Here is a 24,337-nt window from a genome sequence, read left to right on the forward strand (position 1 = left end):
AGTAATAACTGTAAATTATGCATAATTACATGCAACTAGCCTTCAAACAAACCCTAATTCTAACCACATTAAGTACATGTGTTACTCAATAATTAAATGTAGCCTATAATTACAGTATAACAAATACACATTAAATAATGTGTAACCAAAACCTGATTTCTTTTTCAGTTACACTTTATTTTAAGGTGTCATTGTTACAGTGTAATTATATATTTAGGAACTAAGCAATATTAATTAACAACATGTTCTTACTATAATATGGTAAGGGTTTGCTTGAAGGTTATTTGCATGTCATTATAGCCTACATAATTTACTGTTATTACTATGGTAAGTACATACAGTTAACATGTGTAACAAGAACAGTGTAAAATAAAGTGTTACCTGTTTTTTTTTTTTCTTTGATTTTCTCACCATTTGATTTCTTCCAGGATGACCTTGTAGAAAAACTTGATGTAACTTTAGTCCGACGCGATCAGTTCAGTGTGAAGCCCGACCCATCAGAGAGAGAGAGAGAGAGAGAGAGAGAGAGAGAGAGAGAGAGAGAGAGCATTGAAAACAGATCACCCGAGGGTCTCACCGCAAACAGTCGCACTCTCAAACTCTTCTGTTGTTTTTATTTCCCAAACTTCTGATCCTCTGATTCCGCGCGCGCGCGCTCGTCGTTGTTGTCGTCGCGCGGTCAGATGATGAAAACTTCATGCGTTCATTCTCACTGATGGACCGTAAAAGTTAAAGAAGAATCCCGAAACTGAACTTTCTGAATGATTCTCGCCTCAGATCCGCTGGTTCTCGTGAAGATCTTCGCTCGTGTTTTGATGGATGTTCGTGGGACGCGCTTCTGTTTTCTGGAGCCAGAAAGTTTCCAGTGAAGAAAGAGTTTGATCGTGTTTGAGCGAGTTTGGAGGTTTGATTCACTCTTCAGAGCTGGTGAGTGATTTATATGCACACGTGTGTTTAATGAGCATTTCAAATATTTGTGTTGTTGTAGTTATTGTTGATATTTGAGTTGCATGGGAAAAGAATCACATCAACTTTTTTTTCTTTTCGTTTTTTTTTCTTTTCGGATGCACAAAACTGTTTCAAATTGAGTTATTTTGGAGGGAAATTGTGGAGATGGACTATAGAATAGAACAGAGCCGCTTTTCGACTCTTCTTTGACTCCTTACACTGGAATCTCAAACATTCTGCTGCAATTTGATCCATATGGGGGAAGATGTGATCAGAAGGTGCCAGGCGCCAATCCCGAACACATCCACTCATCCAAGCGTGTTACAAACAGTCTCGTGCATTAGATCATTCACACATAGTCCAGTCATCTGAGTGCATGTGCATTTTAATTTCCTTCTGAAGTTTTAAAGTTTAAGCAGATTTTATTGTGAGGGGGAAAAAGGTGCTTTAGATTAAAAATAGATATTTGTGGCATTAAAACAGTCGTCTGCTGTAGAAATCAGCTTAAGTAAATAGTATAATAGAGTATATCTTGCGAGTGAACAATCCAACAGAGGATAATGAATGCAGACAGAAGTTCAGACGCTGCACAAGCTGTTGAGAGCTGAAAGACCTTATGTTTGCTCTTCAGGCACTCTTTTTCTTTCTCTGTTTACTGTCTGCTTTCTCCTCCTGAAATACTTCCAATCAATTTCTGTGATCCGTCTCGGCCGTTACGGCGCGAGGATTCGCTGATAAAACGTGCAGTTCACTAGAAAAGGAGAGGAAAAACTCTGAGGTGTAGAAGACGAGGAGAAATAACAGCCTCTAATTGGCCCATTTAAATCCTGGAGGAAAAGCAAAAAGCATTTGGTGGGAGTGAGTTCACATCCATTAGCATGAGAAAACAGTTTTAGTGCATTTGCCATTGTGCGCGATGAAGAGTTCTAGCAGTCAGGATAAAGAGGTTGAAAAGGATGTGAAAGAACGACGGGCCCATTCAGGATTATTCAGGTCCGGCCGAGCTGACGGTCACCGGGGCCCCGGGGCCACAGGGGCCTCTTTCATCTCCCCCGGAGCCTTTTTCACACGTCCCGCTCTCTCAGGGTCCATCAGCCCTTTTCTTATCCTTCTCATTGGAGAAGAATTTAATGAAGCCAATGGTGCGAAAGCAGAGGAGCTGAAAATACCGGAGGGCGCATGGAGGGCCTGAATGGAAACTGAGTAAAACTCCCCGCAGAGACGATTCAGAAGTTAAGACAAGAGAGAAAGAGAGAGAGAGAGTCCGCTTTCAGCTCAACACATCCTTACCAATTAACACAGAGAAATAAAGCCTCACCGATTCCAGGTGAACAAACCCACAACGATCACTGAATAAAGCTGTTTTTAGCTCACGCCAGGAAAATATGTGCCAGATGTCTGGAATCATGCACATAGTCTCAGGCTATTTGTGGAGGAATTTCGGGGACAATTTCCAAACTTAACATAATGATTTAGGGTAATTAATGTAGAAGAGAAACATTAGTAAGAAAAAAGACCACTTGTGTTCTAGTCAGAGGAATATTCCTGCATTCCACACTAAATAAAAAGTGTGCGTTTGGAAAAGTGCTTTGTTTTGGAATATGAGTTGAAGTTTGATGAGCATAAACGTTTAAAAAGCCGCTCTGAAGGACTTTCCTCGGTCAGGATTGTCTCAAGGCTCTTTAAGACCGCAGGGAACTCTCTTGTTTGTCTTGCTAAGACTCCAGAGCACAATAGGCTTTCTCACAGGAGTATATAAGGTCAGTCCGCTGTCAATAGGTCAAGAAATCCGAGGGAAGTCGAGCTCCTCAGAAGTCCCTCCATTGTGAGTCGCTGACCCCTGAAAACGTGTGTTGTGTTATTCTGAGCGCAGTTCGGACAAAAGAGACTGCCGGAGTTTTATTATCTTCTTATTGTTATACCTGACTGTCAACAACACATTATTTGCTGACGATATGTTTCCTCAACAGCTCGTATTATAATCACCACATTATGGTTTATAAATGCCTCTAGCTGATTGTTTGCATTGTGCCATTAGTGCAAACTACAAATAGTTTAACTTTTAACCATGTGATTTAGTCCATTGGATCAGTTGCAGTCTGTCTGTCTATCACTGAACCTGTTTCTGCACTGTACTGAATATCACTGTGTGTTCCTTCATTAACCAATCAGATCGCAGGGTTACCGCACGAAACTGACTGTGTAGAAGTGGATCTTGTGATTTCATGATTGATCACTACTGTCTGTCTCCTAATTAGAAAAACTCTCAAGCAACATAATAACTTGAGGCTTCCCTCCACAAACTGTTCCAGCGCTTCTCTATCGGTTCTGTTTTACGACCCAAGACAACACTAAACCCGTAACCTGCATTTAATGTCGTCTGGGTCGTAACTGCAGATTTATTTGTGGTGTTTGAGGATGAGGCGTCACACAATCTGCCCATGTTAACATGTGTCTAAATATTATATTACATTATATTATCTCTATATAATTACATTATACTATCTCTATATATTAGTATAGTACATATATATAATATATAAGTACTTACATTTTTTTTACAATTTATATATAATATATATATATATATATATATTTGTGTGTGTGTGTGTGTGTATATATATATATATATAGCTAGAATAGCAAAATACAAAATAAATAAATAGTTGAATTTTATATTATATTATTATTTTACATTATTTTATATACTAGTATTTTTACTAATATATATATATATATATATATAAGTACTTAATTTTTTTTACAATTTATATAAAAAATTATATATATATGTGTGTGTGTGTGTGCATGTGTGTGTGTGTATATATATATATATATATAGCTAGAATAGCAAAATACAAAATAAATAAATAAATACTTGAATTTTAAGTTATTTATTCATTTTTAAAAATATATTTTGCTACTCGAGATATGCATGATTTAGCTGCAGTTTGTTTCAGCATTTAGCATTGCATTTTTTCTGCTCTCTGACGTTATCAGAACAGACCTGAGATGCAGTTTTGGGGTTGAGACGTTTGAGAACCACTGCACAACATCGTGTGATATTTCATGATATTTCCATGATGATGTTTAACAGCCTGAATGGAGATCCATCTCAGAGACAGCTGTCAGCGTGAGAACCTGAGGCTAGTTTTGGTGAGATGTTTCTCTCCTCTCCGTCCTGGAGAAGAGCGTCGAGAGCTCTGAACTGTCAGTGTGAATCCGCTGCTCATGTAAACTGCATCGCTCGCTTTGATTCCCGTTGTGTTCGCTCAGAATCAGAGCGGATGTTGTCGAGATTTCCTCACACGGCACACTGTGGTTTTTACAGTCTGTGCCGGTGCGGTTGTGGGGTTTTCTTTGGTGAATCCTCAAGGGAAGTGCTACGAAATCACACATCCCTGTTTTAGCATTTTAGTATCTAAGCATCTAAGACACTATGTTAAGCTATGGATATTCAGACTAAAGTGTGCTTCAAAACTCCTGCTGTACACACTGAGTATATCCACTCATTGCTGTACACATACAGTATATCCACTTATTTACTTTAAATCCCAAAGAATATTTGGTAACACTTTATTTTACAGTGTCCTTGTTACATATGTTACATGTATTTACCATAGTAATAACAGTAAATAATGCATAATTACATGCAACTAACCCTCAACCAAATCCTAATCCTACCCTAACCCTATAGTAAGTACATATAATATTACTCAGTACTTAAATATATAATTACACTGTAACAATGACACCTTAAAATAAAGTGTAACCAAATATTTTTCTAGCATTTTATTATCCAAGCATCTAGATGTTAATCTGTGGATATTCAGACTAAAGTGTGAGTGAAAACCCTCCGCTAAACACATACAGTATATCAAATATTTTTCAAGCATTTTATTATCTAAGCGTCTAACTTCTACTGAAGAACTGAAATCGAACGGGCTAATTCAACAACCAGCTGGAAACTCCAGGAAAAAAAGATCCCGTAGAAAGGCCTTCATCAACCAGACAATCACGGATCAAGCAGCGTCTAATTACGGAGAATGAAATCAGAGGATCTCTGTCTCCTGAAAGGCCATCACACGCCACGAGACGCTTTGAAATCAAAGATCCGCCGGCCGCTGGGAGCAGGAGATGCTCGGCCCGCTATGAAATGTGAAGGGTATCCGTAGCGCCTCTTGGCTGGCTTTGATTCGGGACTTAATGAATTCCTGAAGGGATGCAGTAACCGGATGATACTCCTTTAATACCTAAAGAACTTTTGACAGCAGAGAGCCATGGGTTTATGCGCAGTCATACAGATGGATCATCATCGCTTTCGTTGCTGATGGATTCGTACATGTTTCAGACAAATGCCTGATAGCAGAAAATCCCTGGCGGTTTCACAAGCGCTGGCTCGTGGCCTAGCGCCGGTTCAGACGTGTTCAACAGCTCCGGACACGCAGCGCTCATCTTCATATTTATTGTAACACAGAGAGTCTTCTGTGACTTATTTGTCTTTGCATTGGGGAACGTTTGCTCCCATCAGGTCTGTGTGACACTTTTAATGACAGACTGAAGGATGGACTGAACTCTATGGCCTGGTTTCACAGACAAGGCTTAGATTAAGCCAGGATTAGGCCTTTAGTTCAATTAGGGCATTTAAGTAGCTTTTATAAACGTGCATGTGCATCTTGAGACTAAACAGTGACACTGACTTATTTTAAGATATACCAGCATTCAGTTAAAGTCCCCCTGTGGTGAGCTCCACAGGCCCCCAGCTTTTAATGTTGTTTATGTGTCTATGTGGTGTTTTTAATACGCTTTAAGACAAACCATGTGTAAATTCATAAGTCGACTCCATTGCTGAGTATTTCCTCCTTAAAACTGCAGTGAACCAAAGACAGTCTCAAAAACACACTTTGAAATCGCTGGTGTTTCTGACGTCACAAACTACCTTGTAACCAATCAGATCAACGCGTGATCGTCAACCAGTGGATCTCTGAGCTGAGTGAGTGAGTGGAGGCGGGGCTCATTTGCATATTCATAGAACCGCGCATACTAAATGAGGGAAGGGTGTCGAGTTACATTCAAGATATTTGAACACATGAAGAAATGTTTATTCAAGGAAAAAACATTTAAATGTGTAATTTTGGTGATCAAAGATGAGTTTTAAAGGATAAAGTTTAAAACAGCTCAAACATGCATTTAGTCTGGGACTCGCTTAAGCCTTGTCTGTGAAACCCAGGGCAAATGTTAGAGCTTTGCAATGACACAGGGTTAAAGGTCAAGACCTGGTTGAGTTAGCTAGATCTTCTTAATCATGTCTGTATCCACATAGTGTAATTTATTTTGTGTTAGGTGTTCTTTTAAATCAGATTTGCAGATTATTTGCAAACTCTCGTCAGCTTTCTTTCCAGAAAGACACTTCTGTCTCAACACTAAAAGCTGTTATAACTACCAATGTAAGTGGTTGTAAACGCTAGAAGAGCTCAATAACAGAACAGAGAGGACGTTTACATTACAGTCCTGGTGTCAAACCGCAAGTGTCTCCTAAAAACACCATTTGGCCGGCGGATCAAAGCGTGCTGTTAACAAAACTGAAGACGCCACTCGTGGGTTTGCTTTTAAAGGCGGTGGGATCTCGGCACAAGTCAAGTCTCCTTCATTTATACAGCGCTTTTAACAATATAGACTGTTTCAAAGCAGCTTTACAGTGATAATAGGAGATTACAGTAACAGATTGTTTAGGCTTTACAGCAGCTCTAGAATAAAGTTATTGTCCAGCTAAAGTTAGTTTTGACTGATTCACTTCCGTTGCATTAGTTTTTAATGACACCGTTTTAAGTGGAAACCCGTAATGCTCTCCGGCTGTTCATTCACACAACAGTGTTTAGTGGATCAAGAACGCCAACCTTGAAATAGTTTCCAAGGTGCAAGCACTGAAACACTTTGAAAATGTGAGATGTAATCGCTTTGTGGGCTGATTTCGGGAGGCAGGAGGAATCCTCCTGATCTGGACTTCTGAACATCTGTTCGGCATTGGTCGCACCAACGGAGATGGTCCACAGGATATTGCACTTCTCAGCCGGGGGTGTGATCTGACTATCACCTAAACTCACACACGTCCATTACTGAAACACACCATTAGCGCTGAAACCTCCGTCCCATCCGGACTCACACGACTCCCTGCTGTCTTATATCAAACGCTTTAAGACTTTAAGGGAGGCATGAGCTGTGAACATGCTGTTTGTATCTCCAGCGATATCTCCTCGTGTCTGCGACTGAACTCCACTCACTTATGAGTAATATTCCCTGGAATTTGCTGGAATTATTATCCTGATGGACTCAAGCTTGTTAAGTCAGTGAGGAATGCAATAGTCTGTTGAAACGACACTGAATTGGCGGCTCTGATGTGTCATGTGGTTCGTTTAAAATTAAACTTTTTTTCTTTCGAAACGTCAAGAATGATTATTGTCAAATGTTGGGTCAGAAGTGAGTGACTGTGAAAGCTTTAAAGAGTTGAAATCATTCACTTTAAACTCATAAAAAATATTATATGTTTATATAATTTGATGTTCTTCTGACCCAACGTTTCACAAAAATATGTTGTATATATAAATAATATTAACAAAATATAAACATCAAAATAAAATATTTACACATATATTTATTTGTTTTTAGCTTATATATATATTATGTTTATATTTTTGTAATTATGTTTATATATAAAACATTTTTGTGAAACGTTGGGCTTTGGGTCAGAAGTGAGCAATATAAATATTAAAATGAAGTGTATGTATGTGTGCATATATATTTATTTATATACTGTGTGTATATATATACTGTATATATATATATATATATATATATATATATATATATATATATATATATACATATTCATGCATACAGTAAAAATATAAACATAAAATTATATATATATATATATATATATATATATATATATATATATATATATATAAAGCAACAGTTTTCTACGAGTTTTAAAAGAGAAAATGCTCAGATTTGCAGTCTATTTGAACTGACATTTAGATTCTCACCAAAATCTGATCTGATATGTGCTCTGTTATATGGACTCAGTTTTTCAGTCTCTTAAGGAATTTTAGGAGAAAAAAAAACTGAAAAAAACTGAGACAAAGTTGATTCTTCATAAGTGCAAACTGACGAAAGAGCGATCGCTAGGTTTTTCCCCTCTACAGGAATCTTCCTTCTGAAGTTCAGCTCTGTGTGTTTTTGCTTGTAAGATACATGAACCTGAAGAAATACACTTCAAGCCAAAGTTTGAACAACTGAACACTAGAGAGAGAGAGAGAGAGAGAGAGAGAGAGAGAGAGAGAGAGAGAGAGAGAGCCCGAGACCCTCTGAGGGATTTCACTATGTGACCTTTCAGGGTTCTGTCAGAGCCATTAGTTTGTCGGACAGCTCGAGCTGTAATTATTCAGCGCTGAGGTAGGGGGTTGCAGTGAGTAATCCAGCGTGATGAGCCAAATGCTCTCCTGAAAGCTCACTGCACCTGGAATATGGAAACATTCATTTCTGTGGACGTCTCTCTCCTTCCCAAGAATCCCAACCCCTCCCGTCCTGATGGATGCACAATCCGTCTCGTAGTTTCTCTAAACTCTCCACAATGTGGCTGAAGTTCAACACTGAACATGTTTGATGTGTTAGTCTGTGTTCTTCCAATCTTGTGAATTATTGTGGATTTTTTTTTATATATATATATCTTGGGCTCAAGATGGAAAAAAAGTTTCTGTAATAGGCTACTTTTATGCAAAAAGCCTGCAATTTTTCCAGAAGCTCTTATATGCATTGAATATAGCCTAGTTTTAATGTTCTGAATTACCGTGCAGATTATGACTGGTCGAAAACGCTTAAAAAGGCGCAAACTTTTCTGTAAAAAATAAATAAAAATCAGTGAAATTTATAGTTGTGCTTACCAGAACGTTACCATAAAAAATGTGATAGCAACTTAAATTTACAGCAAAACTAAAACTAAATAATATGAATATACCAAATTACTAAAATCTGCTTTTTTACCTTTATAATATACTGACAACCATTTTAAGAACAGATCTATCTATCTATCCATCTGTCTTTCTACTGTCTATCGTTCATTCCTTCATTCTAAAACTGTGCATTTAACAATATTTTGCTGTAAAATTAAATGAAATGTCCCATTAGATATAGTTTTTCACTGTATTTAAAGGAACTTACCGTTAACCAATTAACAGGTTTTTACCGTAGCAGCTTTACAGTCTTTTACCGTTAAAATTAAGACTAGGATAATTTTTTGTATAGCATTCTCATGCAAGAACAAAAATAGCAACAGTTTTACGACCTCCACATTTCTGTTTGACATATTGCCAGTGTTATCTTTTGCACGAGAATCAATGCAAAGATGAATAATTTTCCTGTTATGAACAGCAACAGACGATCGGATACTCTGTGGTGTTTTGAACGCTGCCGTAAACACTTACAAGTCGTCATCTCGTATTTATGGTAATCCAGACACAACGCGAGCGCATTTTTACCCTTTAAACGTGTGATTCTGTGAGGCATTGGTTTGATAGCAAACAGCTGTATCTCCTCCTGATTTATGGTCTGTTTTCACATAGGAAATGACCTGCGACACATGTTCCCTCACTAGGGCGCTCTACTGAACAGCTGCCCACCTGTGAACGACTGAGAGAACGATGGCCACGTGTTTGCGATTCTGACAGCAGAGCAACTGCATCTTCTGAAACGTGTTTGACACATTGACCTCTTTCAGAAAGACTTCAGATAAACAGAACAGGGGTGCGTTTCCCGACGTAACTCGCTGCTTCTCTACTATAGCGCGATGCATCGTTGAAGAAATCAACTAGCTAGTCGCGACTGTTTCCCGAAACCATATTGTCGTCAAAGTGGTCGTTCAACCTCGTTGGTTTATGTCGTCACGCACGTGGTGGAGTAATAACTGTTTGAGATCGAATTAACGCTAGATGTTTTGCTATACATTACAGACATGGCATCTGAGGACTATTTCTCATTTTTCTCAGTTATTTCGCTTTATTTCCAGATTCAATCAGACTCGTTACGCACTAGAGCACGTTCGCACATGCGCAGTCTTCAAAAACGACGCTTTAAATCTCTTGACAAACTCAAAGACGTAAATGACATTTGTATGTAGGCTATTCTAAATAAAAGACACACGTTGTACTGAATGTCATCTTGTTTATTTTGCTCAAGATAAGGATTTATTGAGTCCACATGTCATGCAATCTAGAAACTCTGCTTCTAACCACAGGTCGAGATCTGTCGTTCAAACACACAACTCTGCGATGCTGTTTGCGAATGTTCGTTGGATTGATGGTTTCGGGAAACACTGACTCGTTGAACTGCTGATAACGACGGAACTTGCGACCATAGTTGGCTAACGATGCTTTCGGGAAACGCACCCCAGATCAAATAATCGATCTATAAAGCGCTGAAGTCCAGATTGAGAGGATCTGCAAACACACTCAGGCTTTGATATTTGTTTGCAGCTCATCTTCTAGTGGTTTTCCTGACAACTCAGATGAAGAATCCGCTGTTAAAACCAACATGCCATTGATTTGAGCACAATGAGGTCTTGAGGGGGAATGTAAAGTTCAGTTGTTGTTGCTCTGCTCAATTATCTCCTGCTAAAGCTTCTATTGTGTCTCTGATGGCCTCATGAATGGTGTTTGTGTTCCTCAAGACAGTGAGAGCTCAGGAATGGAGATCAGGATTATTTGCTCCTGCTGTGCGTCACAAGCTTGTTAGAAGTGTAAATGACGATTGTTCATTAGAAGAATAGCTAATTATCATTTCTTAAAGGCTTTATTTTATTTGAATAGTAGGATGGATGTATGTAGAGCTGAGTGAAATGGATGATATTGAATTTGAATATATCTCAGTATTTACTTATTTGCTCTGAAAAGTTTAATGCAAGAAGTATACAGCAAAAATATGTATTTATAGAATATCTATCTATCTATCCATTGTTCTATTGATCATTCTATCTATCTATCTATCTATCTATCTATCTATCTATCCATCCATCCATCCATCCATCCATCCATCCATCGTTTTAACATTCGTTCTATCCATCCATCCATCTATCTATCCATCCATCATCTATCTATCTATCTATCTATCTATCTATCTATCTATCTATCTATCTATCTATATATCTATCGTTTTAACAGTCTATCTATCGTTCATTCCATCCATCCATCCATCCATCCATCCATCATCCATCCATCCATCCATCCATCCATCCATCCATCGTTTTAACATTCGTTCTATCCATCCATCCATCTATCTATCCATCCATCATCTATCTATCTATCTATCTATCTATCTATCTATCTATCTATCTATCTATCTATCTATCTATCGTTTTAACAGTCTATCTATCGTTCATTCCATCCATCCATCCATCCATCCATCCATCATCCATCCATCCATCCATTGTTTTAACAATCTATCTATCTATCTATCTATCTATCTATCTATCTATCTATCTATCTATCTATATCTATTTATCTATCTATCTATCCATCCATTGTTTTAACAATCGTTCTATCGTTCATTCTATCATTCTATCTATCCATCCATCATCCATCCATCCATCCATCCATTGTTTTAACAATCGTTCTATCGTTCATTCTATCATTCTATCTATCCATTCATCATCCATCCATCCATCCATCTATCTATTGTTTTAACGATCTATCATTCTATCCATCCATCATCCATCCATCCATCCATTGTTTTAACAATCGTTCTATCGTTCATTCTATCATTCTATCTATCCAGCCATCATCCATCCATCCATCCATCCATCCATCTATCTATTGTTTTAACAATCTATCTATCATTCTATCGTTCTATCGTTCTATATATGTCTATCTATCAGTCTGTCTGTCTGTCTTCCATGCAGAGTATGAATATTTGCAATTTTATTAATTACTGAATCTGAATCTGAATCAGAGATTTGATTTGATTCATTGAAAGCTTTCATAGTGTGACTTCAGTTTAAGTTGAACTTAACCTGACTTTTGTTTCTGGTTAATTCCCACCAACATTTAAAGCGACAATCCTTAGATCCCAGTCTTTCTCACTTCCCATCACCTACTAAATAAAAGCCTTTAACCGCACGTGTAGTGCGAGACAGACATCAGGGCGTTGAGCGCGCTGATCTCAGGTCAGTTCTCAGTGGTGTGAATGATGCTGTTATTTCACTGGCTGTAATTAATGAGGTGTTCCTGTAAAGCGGGAGTGTTTTTCCCCACTGATCCGTCGTAATGAGCTCTCGGATGCCGTGGGGTCTCTGGTCTTGAATGGCACAATGTCTTTGCCCGAGATTCACGGAGAAAAGCCCCTCACACCTGTTAGAGCCCTTCAAAGAAAGCCGTCAGCCATCAGCTCGTAAAGAACACACACGGCCGTCCGTCACACACTTTCAAGAGTCAGAGCAAATCCAGCCCGTGATTTAAAAGCTGCGGCTCCTCGTGGACTGGGTGGAATAGCAGGCGCTGGAGTTCATGGATGGAGCTTTTTTTATGCTCATTTACACAAAATTAAACATTCAGTTTCAAACAATAATTCTGAATTTATTTTGAGAGTGAGAAGTGACAGCTTTCATGGCCTGTAATATATTATTATCTCACCGGCTGCTGTGAAATTGAACAGAAACACTTGAGCTGATCTGGTTCCAGTCATTGGCAACGTTTGCCTGTTCTGGATCATTTTCTGCTTTTCATTTGTCGTTCTATAAGAAACATATTTATTTATTAAATGATTGTAGTTTCTGATGTGCATTTCAAAATGTGCAGCCAATTTGAAACTCTATATGACTTATGTATTCACTGGTACAATTTAATGTATTTTCCAGGAATATAAAGTGAAATTTTTCAAATTTTCCACATGTAGAGTGAAAATAGGCCCAATAGGCAGTGTTTTAATCATATATATATAATTAAATACTATTAAATAGGATTTATAATATAAATAATTGATTATATTTCATATTTTACATTTATTCAAATGTATTAAAATATTAAATAGAATTTGTAGTAATTAAAATAATATAAATATATATATATATATATATATCAAAAATAAGTTGAACCTTTTTGTATGAAAATTCTTTTTTTATTTACTTCTACAGTATAAATCACTAATCATTAATCAGTATAAATCAGAGAGCCACTTTTATTGTGTGGTAAATGCTGAAAATCTCCTTTTGCATGTAATGAAAAATGATTAAATAAGTATATTATATTAATGATCATAAAATTAGTCCTTGTGCACTATTATTTCTTTATATTATGAAAGTTATGCACTGATTATAGCTCTCAAATCTTTTTCTGTCTTTTTCGGAGCTTGAAAGTAAGTAAAAGTGCCTGTCCTGTTCTCCGTGAGTAGTCGGGGGTCAGGAGTGAAGTGCTGGTGGGTCTCGTGACTGGAGCTGATTAAAACACCGTCAGGAACAGCGAGAGTGCCTGTTGTTTGCGTGACCATCTGTCTGTTTGGTCTTTGACACCCGTATTATCCCGTCATACTGGTCCTGCCGTGAACACGAGGCTCTCGACTCCACAGGGGCGTCTGAGAGAACAAACTCTGACCCATCCTGAGATCCACAGTGCTCTCCACGTCCACAGCCGTGTTTGTCTTTCACTTATCTCAGTCAAACTGCAAGGACAAAGACACCTCTCGAGTGTGACAACAGCTTCATCGTGGAAAACTGTGTGACGTACACTAGATTATATTTTTTTCTTTTCTTTACTATATTATATTTAGTATTTACCTTTTAAATTAAAAACAATATTTTATTTTATATAGACTATAGATATTTTTTATATATTTTTTTATATTTTATTTTTTTATTTCATTTTAAAATCAATTTTTATTTTTTCGTTTTTTCTTTTTTCATCTTATTTTGTATTATTTTGTTTTTGTTTGCTTTGCCATATTGACAAATCTTCACACTAGGACTGAGTGATATGATGGTTTATAGATGTTGATAAATGTAGAATTTTTTGCATGCTATCAGTGGCCAGGACTGCTTTACATTATTTACATATGAACGAGGCATGAACTTTGAATAATGTGAAATGACACAGTGGGACACGTCACAAACAAGTCAAGACGAAGTTAGGAAGTGTTTGTTTGGCACAATGTGAAGTAAAGTTCAGTTTAGTTGGTTTAAAGTTGAGAGAGAGAGAGAGAGAGAGAGTGTAAGTGTGTGTGTACTGTATGTGTGCGCATACATTTGTGTGTGTGTGTGCATTTGTGTGTTTGTGTTTGTGTGTGTGTGTATTTGTGTGTTTGTGTTTGTGTGTGTGTGTGTGCATTTGTGTGTGTGTGTGTGTGTGTGTGTGTGTGTGTGTGTATTTTACGTACGATTCATCCAATCAAAATTAGAGTCTATTATGTTAGTTTGACCGATTTCAGTCTTTAGTTTTGAACTCAGTTTGAATCAGTTTTAGCATTGATGACAAACTGGTCAAAAAAATACAGTAAAAACTGTAATATTGTGAAAATTTCGGTAACACTTTATTTTACAGTGTCCTTGTTACATATGTTACATGTACTTACCATAGTAATAACAGTAAATTATGCATAATTACATGCAATTAACCCTCAACCAAATCCTAACCCTATAGTAAGTACATGTAGTTGATTATTATTATTCAGTACTTAAATATATAACACACCTTAAAATAAAGTGTAACCAAAATTTCAGATAACGGTTTTCTATTTGATTATGTAATTTATTCCTGTGATCAGCATCATTACTCCAGTCTTCAGTGTCACATGATCCTTCAGAAATCATTCTAATATGCCTAACAGAATATAAAATGACTCATGATATGATGTAAGATTTTGGCCATACCGTCATTTTAAAGCGGACTGCCAACATTCGGAACATTCTGAGCCAGGATTCTCCAGCAGGGCCGATTGAAAAGACTGATGCTGTTATTTCAGCGCAGGATAAATGTAAAGGTGAATGTAGGGTCACAGAAAGAGCTTATGGGATTTATGGAGCGCTTTTTGTCATCCTGACTGATTTTGGCCGTGGACGTTTGCGATACGCCCTGATATGTGGACCTGTAAAATTTGTAGCCTTGAAAAATATGAGGGAATGATGATGTCAGCTGAAAATAAACGTCAAGATGTTTTTAAGTCAATGCATAAGACCAGGAACGTGAATGAAGTCATTTTTTACATTTTTCTTTGCGTCAGTGACTGATGGTGCCAGCGGCTGGATAGGGGGCATCACTGTTGGCGAGGCAAAGCGGAAACAGATGCTATCCAGGATCACAAGTGTGTTCCTCCTTTAATCGGCTTACCTTGCCTTAAAAAAAGAGAGAAAAGAGACGGTTGAGTGACTAAACAAATCTGCTTCTGCTCACTCAAGCCATTTCAATAAGGTGCCGTGATGCAGCACACAGATTCCTGTTTCATAATTCATAAGTCAATTGTACGCGGATTTATTTATTAGTGTTGCTCATACTTAATGATTTAAACTAACATCTAAGTATTAAAGATCAGTGAGTGCATCATCCTGCAGTGCATTTTATAAAGAGATCAGACTATTTGAGGTGAGACTCTTTGAAGCAACCAATCAGAATATGTGATAGTAAGCGTGACTTGATGCTATTATTTTAAAGTCTTCATAATTAACTTTACGAACAGGGAGATTTGAATTAAAACACTTTCATACACTCGCAAACTTCCCTAAGCACTTCCCCTCGGGGTTGCCGTATTTAAGTGCGTTGGACTTCGCGACTCATATGTTCACTTCAGACAGATCCACGGACCACAATGCAACACGACTGTGACGTCACAGCAGATCACGCTTCATTCCCCCCCCACCCCGCACAACTCTAGTGTATGAGACTGGAGTTATTTTGATATTGAACCACGTAATACTTGTAGCTACCTTAAGCTGACTGTTATAGTTTATTGTATTGTTAATATTTTTGTTTATATTTTCTCCGACAGCTCAAGCATACATACAGGCCTATACAATGGTGCATAAAACAAATTCATAAGGAAAAAATAATGTAAATAATAAATCAGCTCCATTGCGGATTCCAGTGATCAAGTTTTCAAGGGTTCCCTTTCAAGGGAACTCCCGTTGCGTCGAGAATGACGCTATGGGGAACGCTTTGCGTGATGACGTCTTGAAGCACATGTAAAATCAGTCCAATGGTGTAGCGGGACGTCAGAGGCGGGTGACGTCACGTACCAGGAAGCTATAAAAGCCGGCCCGAAACAGAAAACGAAAGCTTTCTGAGTCTTCAGTAGCGCTCTGTGTTGAAATCTGTCTGTCTTATTTGGTGTTGTCTGTATATATATATATTATATTCAGTATGGCGAGCAAGCAGCAGTTTAGAGTGTGTGTCCATCCCTGCCCGCGTTATTTAACGGGAGGTGACACACACACTCTTTGTGTTGTTTGTTTGGGAGAGGAGCATGCCCAGTCAGCACTCGAGGGTGGTGACTGTGAGCATTGCTGTGCGCTTCCATTGCGTACGCTCCGATCCCGCTTGGCTCGGTTCAATCCCGACCACGTTCCCCAGGGCTTTGGTCCCGCCGCTGCCGAGGCACGGCGTCGATCTCAGACCTGGGGTTCGCAGATGGATCTATCAGTGGATGTTGAGACGGGCTCTGCCTTATCTCAGCCTCCTTCTGATAGATCCAGTGCCTCTCATCAGGGTGTGGAAGCACGCGTTGCGGTTACTTCCCCCCCGATAGAGGCACCAGTACTGCAACTATCCAGCTCTGAGGAGTTGGATGTTGTAAGTATTGATGCTGAGTCTGAGGATTCGCCACCTCAGTCTCATGCTTTTGAAGAATTGCTCGATGTGATCACGAGAGCAGTTGACAGATTGTCTATTGAGTGGCCAGAGGATAGGCAGGACGTTCGTTCAAAAAGCAAACTCGACGAACGCTTCCTGCCATCTCGTGCTCAGCCCCAGCGTAGGAGCCTGCCGTTTTTCCCCGATCTCCACACCGAGGTGTCGAGATCGTGGGGGAGACCAGTCTCTCACAGAGTTTACACACCACACACCTCTCTATATTCCACCATTTCACAATATAAAGAGCATGGTTATGGGGAGATGCCGAAGGTGGAAGAGACGCTCGCGGGCTATCTCTCTCCAGCAACGGCATCTTCCCTGAAGGCTCCTACACTTCCCTCAAAGCCAGTAAAGTTGACATCTACCCTGATTAATAAGTCGTATGCAGCCGCTGGTCAAGCTGCAGCGTGTCTGCATACGATGTCCATTTTACAAGCCTATCAGGCAGAATTATTGGGGGATTTAGAGGAGGGCGGGGGAATCGGTCCCGACACTGTGGCTGAACTGCGCAGAGCCACGGATGTTTCTCTCAGAGCCACCAAGGAGACCGCTAAATCTATCGGGCGGTCTATGGCAGCCCTGGTGGCCACTGAGAGGCATCTGTGGCTCAACCTGAGCGATATTAAGGACAAAGAAAAGCATGTTCTGTTAGACGCTCCGGTTTCCACTGCTGGGTTATTTGGGGATGCAGTAAATATTGCGGTTGCAAAATCACAAGAAGCCGCTAAACAAGCATCTGCTCTTCAAAAGCTTCTTCCCCGCCGTTCTTTCTATGAGGCTGCTGAGCGGGAGCAGCCTCACTCCTCTAAAAAGGGTGCTGAGCATCGTGCCACTCAGAAGCAGAGCGTGTCCTCCCGTGCTCCCCCACAAAAATCTCGGGGACACGGAGGGCGCGCTCAAACCCAGCAGTCTTCGAGGGGTAGAACGGATCTGCGGACCGTTATTACCGCCAAGAAGGCTGCTGGGAAGAAATCCTGACGTCCGAGGGCTCAGGATTAATGAGGGTAGTCCCCCCCGAAGCAGAGCGGTTAACACCTCTTTTTACGGTGCCCGTCTCTCTTCGGTACCCTCAGGGGACCGTTCTGCCAACCCTGCCGCCATCGGTGTTACAGGGCGCAGCGGTCTCCGGCGAGCACATATCTCAAGGACCACCCGGAAACGTAGTGGCCTCGGGATGCCCGCCCCCTCCGAGGAGGGTGTTAGAGCAGTCTGTTCGGTCGCTCCCTGCCGGTGCGCCGTTACAGGGCGTCGAATTGACTGCTCAACAACAACAAAATCCAGAAACCAGTCTCGAGAGGCTGGTACCTCTAGTAGAATCTTTGACAGCGTGGAAGCTACTGTCAAATGTTTCTCGTTGGGTCCTGCAGACCGTAGAAAAAGGGTATCAGATACAATTCAAGAAACGCCCACCTCGGTTTATGGGGGTCCTACCCACAGTGGTGGGCCCCGAGCAGGTTCTGGTTATGGAACAGGAAGTAAACACTCTGTTAGAGAAAGGGGCCATAGAATATGTACCTCCCTCCGACAGGGAAACCGGGTTTTACAGCCGGTACTTCATAGTTCCAAAAAAGGACGGGGGATTGCGTCCCATTTTGGATCTTCGAGTTCTGAACGAGTCAGTCATGCAGCTCAAGTTCAAAATGTTGACATTGAGACAGATCGTGCCACAGATCAGGTCCGAGGACTGGTTTGTCACGATAGATCTCAAGGACGCATATTTCCATATTTCCATCCGTCCGTGTCATTGGAAGTTCCTGAGGTTTGCTTTCGGGGGCAAAGCATACCAATATCGTGTTCTTCCATTCGGCCTAGCTTTATCACCCCGCACTTTCACGAAATGTATGGATGCAGCTCTGGCGCCTCTGCGCCTTCAGGGGATTCGCATCATGAACTACATCGACGATTGGTTGATTTTAGCTCAGTCGCATCAGTTGGCGGTTCAACATCGAGATGTTGTTCTCGCCCACATGAAAGAGCTGGGGTTACGGCTGAACGCCAAGAAGAGTGTGCTTTCTCCACTCCAGAGAACCACTTTCCTAGGCGTGGTTTGGGACTCAGTGTCGATGCAGGCGCGCCTGTCACCGCCACGTATAGAGTCCATCCTTGCAGCTGTGAAAAGTGTAAAGCTAGGCCAGCTACTCACTGTCAAACAGTTCCAGAGACTGTTGGGTCTCATGGCAGCAGCTTCCAACGTGATACCTTTTGGACTGCTGCACATGAGGCCCCTGCAGTGGTGGCTCAGGACCAGGGGGTTTTCCCCGAGGGGCAACCCATTTCGCACAATCAAGGTCACGCGGCGATGCCTACGTGCCTTGGTTATGTGGAAGAAACCTTGGTTCCTGTCCCAGGGCCCAGTGTTGGGAGCTTCTTGTCGTCGCAGACTGCTAACGACGGATGCTTCCCTCACGGGTTGGGGAGCGATCCTGGAGGGTCGCTCAGCTCAAGGTCTGTGGGAAGACCATCATCGTTCCTGGCATATCAATCGCCTAGAGATGTTAGCTGTCTTCCGGGCTCTGAGGAGCTTTGTCACAGACCTCAGGGGACACCATGTGTTAGTGCATACGGACAACACGTCGGTAGTCGCCTACATCAACCACCAAGGGGGTTTGCGCTCGCGCCCATTATCAAATCTGGCACGCCATATCCTCTTGTGGTCCCAGGGGAAGTTGCTGTCACTCAGAGCAGCCTACATCCCCGGGGTTCAGAATATAGGAGCAGACACTCTGTCGAGGCAGGGGCCGAGGCCCGGGGAATGGAGGCTCCACCCCGAGGTGGTGGAGCTGATATGGAGGGAGTACGGCCAAGCACAAGTGGATTTGTTTGCGTCTCGAGAGACGTCTCACTGTCCACTTTGGTTCTCCCTCACGCATCCAGCTCCTCTGGGACTGGATGCTATGGTTCAGACGTGGCCGAGGCTACGTCTGTACGCCTTTCCCCCAGTTGCTCTGCTCCCGGGAGTTCTGGAGAGAGTTCGCAGGGACCGGGTTTGCCTGCTTCTAATAGCCCCGCGTTGGCCGGGCAGAGTATGGTTTCCCGATCTGGTCTCCCTCCTCGACGGGCATCCTCTGGAGTTACCCGTCAGGAGAGACCTTCTGTCCCAGGCAGGGGGCTCAATATTTCACCCCCGCCCAGAACTGTGGAACCTGTGGGCTTGGCCTCTGAGGGGGCCCAGCTCATAGAGTCAGGTCTCTCAACTGAGGTTGTTGAGACCATTCTACAGTCCAGAGCTCCCTCCACGAGGAAACTTTATGCCCTGAAGTGGAGAGTATTCACTTCTTGGTGTAGTGACCGTCGGTTGGACCCAGTCCACTGCCCAATTGGTACAGTGCTGGAGTTCCTGCAGGACCGGTTCACTGCAGGTCTGACCCCGTCCACTTTAAAGGTCTATGTGGCGGCCATAGGTGCTTACCACATTCCTTTGGGTGGAATGTCTGTGGGGAAGGACCCTCTGGTATCTCGTTTCCTTCGTGGCACTTGGAGGCTGAGGCCTGCAGTCCGCTCTAGGGTGCCGCCATGGGACTTGTCCATTGCTCTACAAGGCCTGTCCCTGGCCCCCTTTGAGCCTATTGAGGAGGTTTCGGAAAAGTTTCTGACTTTGAAAGCTATTTTCCTTCTTGCCATTTCTTCTCTTAAGAGAATTGGGGATATTCAAGCATTGTCGGTTGCTCCGTCCTGCTTAGAGTTTGCTCCGGGTATGGTGAAAGCTTTTCTCCATCCCAGACCGGGTTATGTCCCCAAGGTCCCCACTAATGTGGCCAGACCTATTATTCTGCAGGCCTTCTGTCCTCCTCCCTTCCAGAATGCGGACCAGGAGGCTAATAATTTGCTTTGCCCAGTTCGGGCGTTAGACGCCTACGTCCACAGAGCTGCCCTGTGGCGCAGAAGTGATCAGTTGTTTGTTTGCTTTGGCTCCCTTAACAAGGGAGGGCCGGTGTCTAAGCAAAGAATGAGCAAGTGGGTGGTCGAGGCTATCTCACTTGCTTATGAGGCGGCTGGGCAGCCTTCTCCTTTGGCTGTCCGGTCGCACTCTACAAGGAGTATGGCGGCCTCTAAGGCCCTTATTTCAGGAGTTTCACTACAGGATGTCTGTGATGCGGCAGGCTGGTCCTCACCGCACACTTTCGTCAGGTTTTACTCTTTGGATCTAGACTCTGCTCCAGGGTCTCATGTTTTGTCATCCTAGTGCTGCTCTATTAGATTACACACAGGACAGACATTCGTAGCTATGGAGGCGTTGGTATAGACGTTCCCCATAGCGTCATTCTCGACGCAACGGGAGTTCCCTTGAAAGGGAACGCCTCGGTTACGACTGTAACCTCGGTTCCCTGAAGAGGGAACGAGCGTTGCGTCGCCTTGCCATATCTCCTTCATGCCTGTCAGCTCGACTTCAGACTTTTACGAAGCTTTCGTTTTCTGTTTCGGGCCGGCTTTTATAGCTTCCTGGTACGTGACGTCACCCGCCTCTGACGTCCCGCTACACCATTGGACTGATTTTACATGTGCTTCAAGACGTCATCACGCAAAGCGTTCCCCATAGCGTCATTCTCGACGCAACGCTCGTTCCCTCTTCAGGGAACCGAGGTTACAGTCGTAACCGAGGCGTTTTGATGTGTTCCATTTAAACAAGGGTTCCGCCTGTATTGATCATTCTTATTATTTGATATTTTTTATATATTTTTAAATGTGTTGTTTTATGTATTTTTATATATATATATATATATATATATATATATATATATATATATATATATATGTGTATGTATGTATGTTTTTTTTTTTTTTGTTTTTTTTTTATATTTTCTTATTTTACTTTTTTCTTATTTTTTCTTTTTTTTTTTTTTTTTGATTTTCACATTTTAGTATTTCATTTTATTTGCACGTTTTTATATATAATAATATGCTTTCCTATTATTTGATATTTTATTTTTTATATATTTTTTAATGTGTTCATTTTTAATATTTTCAAATTTTTTTCTTATTCTTTTGCTTTGCCACATTAATGCATCTTCATGTATATTTGGTCTCTCTGTCTCAGAATTCTTCAGGATGGAGGCCAGTGTGCCCAGCGCCGCAGAGAAGAAGGACTGTAAGACGTCCGCTCTGGATGGAAACGGCTTCAGCGAACTTCCCAAAAAACCCTCCCCATCATCCCTGGCCAGAGGTACGATCCCGTCCGGTCCTTCCCAAAACTTCTCCGACTCCATTTCACTTCCTACGACTTTCCAAGGCATCTAAACGGGATCGTTTTCTCATTCATACATGCACATATTCAGATTTTGCACCATTTGTTTTTGCAGATCACATGACCGATTGCACCACAAATGAGATTTAAGAGCAAGCAACTTTATATAGGCTACATATAGCACATTTTCAAACAACAGACGTTGCCCCAAAGTGCTTTACGAAATTGATGACGTTAAAACCATACAACAAAACAAACATAACTTATTCAAAAGCTAAAGAAATGTTTAAATAAGACCTAAAAGTGGCAATAGATGGAGCTGACTAATGTGCAAGAGAGTTGCACATTATTTTTTGCTTTTGCATGAGGTTTAATGTGAGACATATGATATTTCGCAGCTGAAGCGAGTCTTTCTCAGGTTATTTATCACACCAGTCGAGAGCTTAAAGACTCCAGTAGAGCTCAGGAAAAGAATATGCCCATGAAATATACATTTTAAAGATAAAAATGTGGCGCTTGCGGTGCCGGTCGTCCCTGATAAGCTGAAGCCAAAAGCCCCCGGAGAGTCAAAGGTGAGCCTCCATCAGGCCTGATATGAATCCTAATATCACGTTCCACCAGCGGCCTTCATTAATACCGAGTGACCGGCGCGCGCACGAGTCTTACACGAGTCGTTGCCACGTAATCACGGCGGATTGGGCGAACGAGCATCTATTCTACAGGGCTTTTTAGTGCTCTGTTTGCTCTGAGATTAATCAAAAGTTACACACACGCACGGATGGACAGATAGAAAGAGAGCGAGCATGTTTAAAACATGTCTTTAGGAGACCGATAAAAGCGGTGAATAATGAGGCCGAAAGACCTTGTTCTTACCTCCAGAGTATAAGTGTTATGAATTAGTTAAAATGGCAGCCGCGGACGACACGCTCCTTCAGAGAGCCACCTTTGAAATGGTAATACCTCTTGTGATTTCTTTTTTTTTTGGGGGGGGGGGGGGGTCCATCACAGATTGATGAAGGAATTTGGTGGCCTGCCATTGTAAAGAAAAGAAAATCCATGATTTGTTGAAGAAAGGAAGGGAAAAATAGGCCACACAGTGGCAACAAGACAGTTGAATGGCATAATTTATAGAGTGTGATTTTCACTGGTACATGATTAATATGATTCATTTTTAACTGCAGGGAGAAATTATGGCGGAGATTTAAGTGAAAGTAGAATTTGAGATCATCCGTCTTAGCTCTAACTTTGTTTGGTTGAACTAAGAAGTGCCATTGATGGCATCAGATGGAAACATTATTGCTCTTTGGTTGCATTTCCACTGCAGGTTTTGATGCCCAATTATGATTTGTTGACTATATCAGATGTTTTGACGACCAGCTTACATCACTTTTCAAAAGTGACCCATATCTTCATTTACACTATACACTTTGCGAAACAACCTAAGATACACATACTGACCCGGAAAAGCTTAGGGTGAAAAGGAAGTAAAAAGCAATTTTGCAATGATAATACAAGCTTTTGCTTTCCGCACCATCTTTATAGGTCAGCAAAGCATTGGGTTTAGTCTTCGTCCTAAATTGCGCATAGGAAAATAGTCATGTGATCGCGGTTCCTGTCCGGTGAATGTGATTTCATCAAGTACAACATGTTCCTGGATCAACATCTTTGTTGATCCTGGAACAACATTCCAAATAACCAATCAAATTTGAGGGACAAGTTTACAGTTTATGTCAAGGTTAGACTTACAACCAGGGTTAGATGTTATTCACCCATTATTTTCCTCTGATTAAAGGGATAAGTTATGGGTAATGTTAGGTTTAGGGGTAAGGATAGGGTTAGGATTACATTTTTGTACTGAAATGTTGATCCAGGAACATGTCTTACTTGGCAAAATCACGAATCACGAAAAGGACGTCATACGCCACCGTCGCTTTTTCCATGACGTCTGACTCGGGAATATCCGATCTATCCTCTTACATGGCAGACGCAAATGCACCCATCCGCTTCATATCAGATTTATTTCCACTGTGAACGAGTCTCGAATCCGATCTGAGGATGTCAGAATCCAGATGCCTTTTTCCTGGATGGGTCACATCCGATCTGTGCCACATAATTGGGTCACTTGAACCATTTGCCGGGTATATTTGATCAAACTATGATCAAATATACAGATGTTTTAACACAAATTGGTGACATATAGTTAGAGTTGTGGACAGTACAGTTCACGATGAGAAATTTGAGCACATATTGAGCATTTTCGTGGCATTTCTTTGCACCTTTTAAGACATTGTTGAGATCTCTTTTGAAACTCTAGCGGAGACAAGTT

At 41.2% G+C, this 24,337-nt stretch overlaps 1 protein-coding gene across 1 annotated transcript in view; it reads left to right on the top strand.

The window, feature by feature from the left end:
- The first annotated feature begins 557 nt into the window (after positions 1-557).
- The window catches only part of gli2b (GLI family zinc finger 2b), a 92,754-nt gene continuing 68,974 nt past the window's right edge, over positions 558-24,337 (top strand). Inside the window, exons 1-2 of the mRNA XM_084101149.1 lie at positions 558-927; positions 21,865-21,990. Coding sequence (XP_083957275.1) covers positions 21,876-21,990 — 115 coding nt within the window. The 5' untranslated portion in view covers positions 558-927; positions 21,865-21,875. The remainder of the gene's footprint in view (positions 928-21,864; positions 21,991-24,337) is intronic.

Source organism: Abramis brama, assembly GCF_963993115.1.
Source record: "Abramis brama genome assembly, chromosome: 23".
In the NCBI taxonomy this organism is placed as follows: Eukaryota; Metazoa; Chordata; class Actinopteri; order Cypriniformes; family Leuciscidae; genus Abramis; species Abramis brama.